Below are 8,326 nucleotides of genomic sequence, written 5' to 3'. Positions count from 1 at the left end.
TCTCTCTCTCTCTCTCTCTCTCTCTCTCTCTCTCTCTCTGAGCTGAGTCCTTGTCTTGCCTGCTGAGAGGGCGAGTCTTAGTGACATTTCTGGTCTGTAGCCATAGTTGAGACCATTAGGTCCATCACTGGAGACTCAGTGGGCACTCTTTGACCCACAACCCCAGTGCACAGTTCTGATAGCAAGACCTTCGTCACAGGAGGCTATAACAAAGTCCATGCACATATGGGAAACTTCTGGTTCTGAAGGCAAGTCTGCCACCTGGGCATTGTCTCCTCATGGTGGCTCTCCCAGGTGGACTCACAAGCTCCTAATTAGATGACACTTCTATCTACAGGTGGGTCCTGTACTTGGATATGTTATGAATAAAATCTGTGCACCAAGAAAAAGTTCCTGTTTTATCCTAATACTTGACATGAAATCAGGTTCTGTCACTTGCCTGGTGACAGCATTGGTGAAAGGAAAGAATCAACATCTGCAAAATGTCCTCTGGCCCCCACATATGTCACAAATACACGCACATGCATGCACATACACAGGTACACATGTACAGGAGTGTACACACATGCATGCATATGCATGCACACACACAAATAAAAGTTTATTCATAACATAATCATAAAAGGGATAGTTTTATAGGACTGGAAATTAATTCAGTCATCATTTTAAATATTAGATTTCAATTGTGATTATATCATGAAGACATGTGAGCAAAATCCATGGTGTTCTATTTGGGAGACTAATGCATGAATTACGAAGGTTACTGAATCAAACTAAAACATTTCCAGAGAAATATTTCAAGTATTTTCATTTCTAACCTTTAAAGTTGAAATTTAAATCCTTTTTCACCATCTCAGTAATATTTCTGGCTGCATTACTCTCAGAAGGCACATAAGCCAATTCATAGTCAAAGTTTTCATTAAGGAATTTAGGTAATGTCAAGAGAATAGGATTGAAAATCACGTCGCTTATAGATGTCTTCTTTGAAATTCTGCGTACAGTCAAAGTCCATACAAACAACAGAAATATCAAGATGATCTCCACCACTAAGCCAACCACATTCCGGCTCTGCAGCAAAACATGGGGGGGTGGGCACGTTAGTGAACACATGTGCACATGCATGTGCGTGCTCCTGTGTGGAGCCATGGGTTAATTAACACAACACAGACCTATATTATTCTCCTTTGTTCTACAGTGAGAACGCCCTCCTCCCCGACTGTCTTCCTTATATTGCCTATGTTTCACTCTCCTACACCGATTCTGTTGACTCTCAGGCTGTTCTTCAGACTAAGCCGGGCTAGCCCAGCCTTGGAACAAAAGAGAGAGAATCAACTATAATCCATGTAGTTAGTGAGCTGTTAGTTCTTCCTCTGGCTACACAGACTTCCCATCGAGCTCCCACAGACATCGCCACTAACCTTTAGAAGGAAGTTTTTCCACAGGAGGACTGAAAACTGCCTCATCTGTAGTGAATCCATTTTACCAGGAAGGATGGAAGGTTGATGCTTAAGAAATGAAGATGTAACACACTTAAGGTCACCTGCCAAAATATTAAACGTCATCAATAAAAAAGATTATTGCTTCATTTTTCCACACCTCTACTTTATAAATGGAAAGGTAACTAAAAAAAATATTCTGAATTAGGCACCTGACTGCTCCTTTATACCTTCATAGCAATTTATTAAAACGTTAGAGAATAGAGACATAAGAGTGAGCAGACTACAGGTCCGTTTTCACAACAAAGATATGAAATATAAATGGAGAATGTTAGTACTTGGGAAGCGTCTACGTGTCTCACAAACTACAGGGTTAGACACCTGTTTGATGTCTGCTCACACCGTGTTCTGTACTTCAAGCCTGTTCACAACCACACCCCTTTCATCATAGTCATGGATAGTATGACATAAAAACTATGAGCCTGGGATATGAGCTCAGATCTCAATTCTTCAACATGCTGCATGCATATAATTCAGAGCAAACTAATTAACCCACGGCTACTTATCCTCTCTCAGTCAGGCAATGCTAGTCCTTACCTTACAGGGTTTCCCCCATTGGGGTCAGCCGCTACTATGCAGAGGACACTAAGGACATCACATTTTAGTCATTGTGATAAAATCCTATATAGCATCAAAATCACCAGCATGTATGTTTTTTTTTTCCAGGACTATAAATCACATTGTCCTACAGCCAATGCCACCATTCTTAATATTTTCATCTTCAAGAATCACATCTCTGACTCATTGAAAAACAGCTTGTCATCTTCCCCATACCTTGCCTGCCAGGTATCACTCTAGGCCATAAGTGGGATTGTCCAGCCCACAGGGCTAAGAAGATTGGTTGCACAGGAAGGAACTTCAGATACTTGCTGTTATGTGGCTAGACCTTGAAGAATATTTTAAACCAAATGAAATAGCCTGGTCACAAAGTGTCCAATTCAGAGAAGATACAAATACAAGAATCCGAGGAAACATAACCAAAGATTAATACAAAGCAATACATATGGACACATAATTAAACAGATAGGAGACTAGACCTGAACAAAGGTGACACTTGAAATAATAGACATGCTGGCATGGAAGGGGACATCTCACTGTGCCCCAACCATAGACAAGGAAAGCTCACAGGGCCCTAACCCTAGACTGCCTGCACCTAAGGAGTACTGCAGCTGGACGACAGTGGCACGTGGCTTTAATGCCAGGATCGCTGTGAGTTCAAGACTAGTCTGGTCTACAGAGTGAGTTCCAGGACAGTCAGGGCTACACAGAGAAACCCTGACATCAAAAATAAACCAAAACCAAAAACAAACAACAAAAAGAAAAAGGAGGGCAGAGAGCAGGAGAAACCCTCTTCCCTGAGGAAGAGCCCTTAAGTTGCCTTAAGCTGGTTATCCAATACCAAGAGGTCAGCCCTGAAATTATACACATACAAGTAACATTATTAAAGAACATTGGCCAAGGATTTAAGAGCGAGCAGGACAGGGGACATGTTGGAGGAAGGAAGGGGAAAGGGGAGAAATTATACAATTATATTTTAATAATAATAATAATTAATAATAATAAAGAAAAACTGTTTTAGAAACAAAGGAAAATAAAATATCCTTAAGGAAATAAATATTTGGAAAATAGCAAAGCAATCAGGGAGGCCAGAGGAAATAACAAATGTCCATACATTTGTTTGTTTGAGATAGAGCCTTGCTATGCAGCCCAGGCTAGCCTAGATCTGTTGCATGTAGTTTTATGCTCTACCTGTCTTACTCTGAGAGGTGACAGCACCATCAGCCCCCACCTGGCTTCCCTTGAATCCACAGATAAAAGATACAGACACATCACTGTTCAATTCCCCTTGTCTTCTTGGCACATTTGCTGGACACTACTGTCTCCTGCCTGGAAAATCATGCTTGTATCAGTTTCTTATCTCCATTTCTCCCACCAGCCCTAAACTTCAGTTACTAGACTCCTATGACCACCCGCCTATAGGAGCAACCTGTGTGGCCACTCCATTTTGAGATCTCACGTGGTTGCCCCATTCTCCTCTCTCCAAAGCATGGCTCTCTGTTCTCTTCTCTTCCCACCCCAACCACCCCCTGCCTACTTCCAGGAACCCAGAAGTCTTGCCTTTCCCTCCCACCCAGCAATTGGCCCACAACTTTCTTTACTGATCGATCAAGAACCAATTGGGAAACAGGACGTTAGCATCAGAACCAATCCCTACATAGATCTAGTGATCCTCCTGCCGTTGCTTCCTAAGTTCTGGTGCTACAGGTCTGTAACCCCACACCTGGCTAACATTTCTTTTTACTTCTGAGGTTGGTGGGTCTGGGTGGGGAGTGAAATTGTTAGCCTTGAAATGGATATTCACCAAAGAAATCGTTCAGAAATTAAGCTCTGAAATAAAGACATTAGCAGATGAAAGAAAAGACTAAGAGACGTCTTTACAGATAGTAGGTCTGATCTGAAGCAAAAATTATAAAGAAAAAAAATAAATGATATCAGGAGATATGGACCATCAGAGATGACCAGATCCTGGGAAAGACAAGGATTCCTTGAGTCACCTGGCCTAGTAAGACCCTGCCTCAAAGAATCTTCAAATTTGAGGAAGATCCACACATCAGCTTCAGGCCCTCACACACATGCAGACACACATACACAAACACATGCCACACATGCACACACACCACACAAACATACATGGGAGAAGAAAATAAAAAGGAAACTCAGCAAAAGTGACAAACAAGAAGAATCTTGACTGACCAAGACAAGGAGACAACTCAAATTACTAAACTCTGGAAGCAAGAGTGAGTGTCCAGGTCCAAAAGAAACTCCATTTCCCCAAATTTTAGCAGTTGGAGAAAAGCCAGCACTTATCAGAAACTTGTGAAGCTGGTTCCTCTCTGTGGAAAGGAACCTTTTCCCTTATCACTGGTAGGAGGGACAAATGGCTGTTTGTGGTGCCTATTAGCATACGAAGTGCATGGTGGGCTCCAGGCTCCCTAAGTATTACAAGTACCTAGCTCTTCCTCCTCCCCTCCCCTACTCTCCCCCAGCTCATGGCTTCCCTCCCCAAGCTGCTCATTCTCCTCGTATCCCTGCTGCTGGCTGTCCTTGCTCTTTGTATTTCTCTCTCTGCTTCCTCAGGTGCTCTTTCCCTCTGTTCTATTTGCTCCCTCTCTCTATCTCTCCACTCTGCTCCTGCTTCGCTCATGGTCAGGTCCAGATACCTGGACTCTTCCAGACTGGACTCTTCCAGATACCTCTGTCTCTTCTCTCCCTCATGTCTATAATAAAAAAACCTTCCCTTTAACCACACCATGGAGTCGTTGTATATATATATAGTTTATATAATGAGAAGACATCACCAACCTTTAAGAAATTAAAAAGATTGTAAGGAAATACTATGAACAATTATGGGCCGATGGTTTTGACCAAAAGAAACAAAAGAGAACCCTGTATTCACAGACCAAGAGACCAAGAGACCAACCACCTTCCCAGCAGAAACGCCCCAAAGTTGGTCTTCAGCTCAAAACCCAGCTGCCTTGAACAGGCTGGTCCTAGGAATGCTGGATGGAGAAACTGTGGGGGAAAGAATCAAGTTGGCAGGCCCACGATTCCTGATATCAACACTTTCTGTTTGTCAATCAGCATCAGCATAGATCAAAACTGAGAAAAGCACAGGCAGACTCTGGAAACACTCCATGCATCAGGGTTGACAGACATCACACTAGCTCACTCACCGGGGGAAGAACATGACTGTCACCAACTGTGCTCAACTAACTATCTCAGTGCAAAGGTGCGAAACTGGGTTTGAACCTCGTGTTGTGTGTCGTTCAGTGACAAAATGGCCAGTGACAGGAGTCGGGGGTGGGGGAGTGGTGGCCTAAACAACAGACTCAGAATAAACAGAAGCCATGAGTCATCTCTTAACTATGCATGAGAGTGGAAGGAAGGAAGCGTTGCCAAATCAGATCCTGAACATAGAAAGCAGCCCTTACAATGCAACAAAAGACAAACCAAATAAAGAAGGGGCTAAATACAGTCCTAATAAACAAATAAAAATGAGTCCTAAACAGACATTTCCACAAAGAAACAGCCAAAGGCCTCATTAAAAGATCCCCACATTGGTACCCTGAAAAATGAGAACTGAATGTTCACTGGGCTTCTGCTTCCCGTGCCGTACACTAACATTCTATATCAAGGACAAAATAGAAAATAGTATGTGCCAAGAGAGGAGAAAACTGGAACCTTTGCCCACTGGTGGCACATGGGGCAGAGCATATTGGGAAGCAGACTGGCAGCTTACTTCTCACAAAGCCAAATGCCCGATGTCTGTATAATCCTTCAGTTTCACTTCTAGAAAATAGAAATATGTCCATCCCCATCCTCTGTCTCCCCTCCCCGCCCCCAAATGTATAGGGCCAGTGAGATGGCTTAGCAGGCAAGGATGCTTCCTGTCAAGGTTGATGATCTGAGCTTGGTCCCTGGACTCACATGGTGAAGGAGAGGAGTGACTCCCACATGTTGTCTCTGACTCCACATATGTGCACACACATTAAATAAACACATGTAAAATAAAACGTATAAAAATGTTCGCAAAGTCATCGTAACCCCAAAGTCCATTCAACTGATTAACAACATATGACAAGGCAATTCCCCACCACGGAGTCTCCTTTGCCCATATAAGGAATGATGTAGGTAGGGTACCTGTTACAACAGGCAGGAACCTTGAAAGCAGTATGCTCAGCAAAGCGTATATTATTCCATTCATATGAATTGTCCAGACTTCACTAATCCAGGCACACAAAAAGAGCAGCAGTTGCCAGGGGCTGTAGGGAGTAGGCAGTGGAGAGCGACTGCTTAATAAGTGCAGGGTTTATTTGGGGAGTGATGAGATGTTCTGGAACTAGTACAGACATTGAGTGTGGTAAAGGACACTCAAAAATATGGTTAAACTTATGTTGTGTGGAACTGTAATATTTTAAGCCTGTGAGATTAATAAAGAATTGCTTTCTCCTTGAAGAGGAGACACAGAAGTCAAGTGATTTGCCTCAAGTCAGGTTAAGACCAGAGCTGATCCTGGGTCCCCGAATTCTGCCTTCTAGCCCCTCAACTGTAAACATTGTCCATATCCAAATAGAGCCGTGCTATGTGGGATGGCACATGCTGTTAATCCCAGAACTATGGAGGCTGGGGACAGAGGACTGCCATGCATTTGAGGGTAGCTTGGGCTACATAATGAGCCCAAGGTCAGCCAGGTCTTAAAAATAATAAAGGGGCAGGGAGGGGAGGAAAGAGAAGAGAAGGGGTCATACTCAAACTAGCCAAGCCATAAGTTGGGAAGTTAAGAGGGTAACACAGGCACACACACTGCCTATCATAAAATTACCCCCAGGAAAGCCTAAGGGCCCTTTTCTTCTGTTTGCTTTCTGTTTGCTTTCTGAGGCAGGGTCTTGTAGCCTTGTTTGCCCTCAAGCTCCTGCCTCTGCCTCCACAATGTATGGATCACTTACATATGCTCCGGACACTGCCTCTTGCTATGGAAGTCAACTCCTGCAACAAATCCATGTCAGCCCCAAGCTCAATTTCAAAACCCAGGGCGGTATACTTCTGCCCTTAGAAGTGTCCCACCTCAACTGTCTTTGAGACTGATGTGCCTCGTGTCCACAGCATGCACAACCCAGATGCTAACTCTTTAGACTAGCAGCTCTCAAAGACCCTTTCACAGAGGTCACCTAAAACCACTGGCAAACACATATGTTTACATTATGATTCATAACAGTAGCAAAACTATAGTTGTGAAGTAGCAATAATTTTATGGTTGGGGGTCATCACAACATGAGGAACTGTATTAAAGGGTCGCAGCATTAGGAAGGTTGAGAACCACTGCTTTAGACAGTCAGTCCTCTCTTTGAGGCTGGCAACACACATACACAATGAAATTCGTTCCTAAGTCCCTGTGGGTGGATGTGGAGGACCCACGTTGGACTCCTGGGGCGTCTAAGGGCAGCTGCAGAGCAGGTCCATCCCTGACACACACCTCTCAGACTACACAACAGCCAAGGCCACCATCACAGCCACGAGGGGACGCGCGTCGCCCGGGCACCGCTCCTCTCAACGCTCTAGCCAACCGCCTGGCGGCGCAGATCCGATCCGGGTGCGCGATGGGAACCAGGCGCGCGCTGGAAGGAGCCGCCTGAGTGTCGCCCCTGTGCACTCTGGAGCCTTTTCCACTCTACTGAGTTTGGCTCGCTCCTTTAGAACCAGAGATTCGTAGTAAAGCCAGCAAGACGGTTGAAGCGATAGCAGAACTCAGAGGTCCAGATAAAAACTTTTGTACATTTCCAATCTTTTTGTGTATGTATGTGCTTAGAAGCTGTCTTAGAAGTCCGTCCATCCACAGCAGAAGAGAAGCTCCGCTATTCTAACTTCTATTTAATTTTTGATATTGTTCACTGTTGTTCTCCTTTGGTTAATTTTTATCTTTTTATTTTTTATCTTTTAATTTTTGCTGTTTTAATATTTCTCTTGAGCATTGACTTACCTACTTACCTGTGTGTCCAGGAAGCCTTGCTGAGTCGATATTGCTGCAGCCTGGGGACTGGACTGTTCTGCTGCGCTGTCACCTTTAGTGTGTTGGTATCAGTCTAGGGAGCAGCAAGTGACCTGACCCACTTCTTTCTAGATCTGTAGGGGTCAGCAGAAAATTTCCCCAGGCAGAGATACTGCTTCAGGGAAGGCAGGGGAGAGACGCAGCAGCTTCCCCTACATTACTAGTGAGTTTATTAATAGTAGTCTTTCTCGTAAGTCATTACTACACTTAATAATAGTTGTAT

General features: G+C 43.9%; 1 protein-coding gene across 1 annotated transcript in view; it reads right to left on the bottom strand.

The window, feature by feature from the left end:
- LOC110298830 (ATP-binding cassette sub-family A member 3-like) overlaps positions 1-7,594 on the bottom strand; it is a 105,091-nt gene extending 97,497 nt beyond the window's left edge. The window contains exons 1-4 of the mRNA XM_021168316.1: positions 7,531-7,594; positions 6,198-6,319; positions 1,419-1,540; positions 819-1,068 (exon numbers count right to left, since the gene is read on the bottom strand). Coding sequence (XP_021023975.1) covers positions 819-1,068; positions 1,419-1,540; positions 6,198-6,261 — 436 coding nt within the window. The 5' untranslated portion in view covers positions 6,262-6,319; positions 7,531-7,594. The remainder of the gene's footprint in view (positions 1-818; positions 1,069-1,418; positions 1,541-6,197; positions 6,320-7,530) is intronic.
- Positions 7,595-8,326: the final 732 nt, after the last annotated feature.

Source organism: Mus caroli, chromosome 7 (genome assembly GCF_900094665.2).
Source record: "Mus caroli chromosome 7, CAROLI_EIJ_v1.1, whole genome shotgun sequence".
Taxonomy (NCBI): Eukaryota; Metazoa; Chordata; class Mammalia; order Rodentia; family Muridae; genus Mus; species Mus caroli.
The sequence above is the reverse complement of the archived record's forward strand: the minus strand, read 5'-3'. Positions and strand labels throughout refer to the sequence as shown.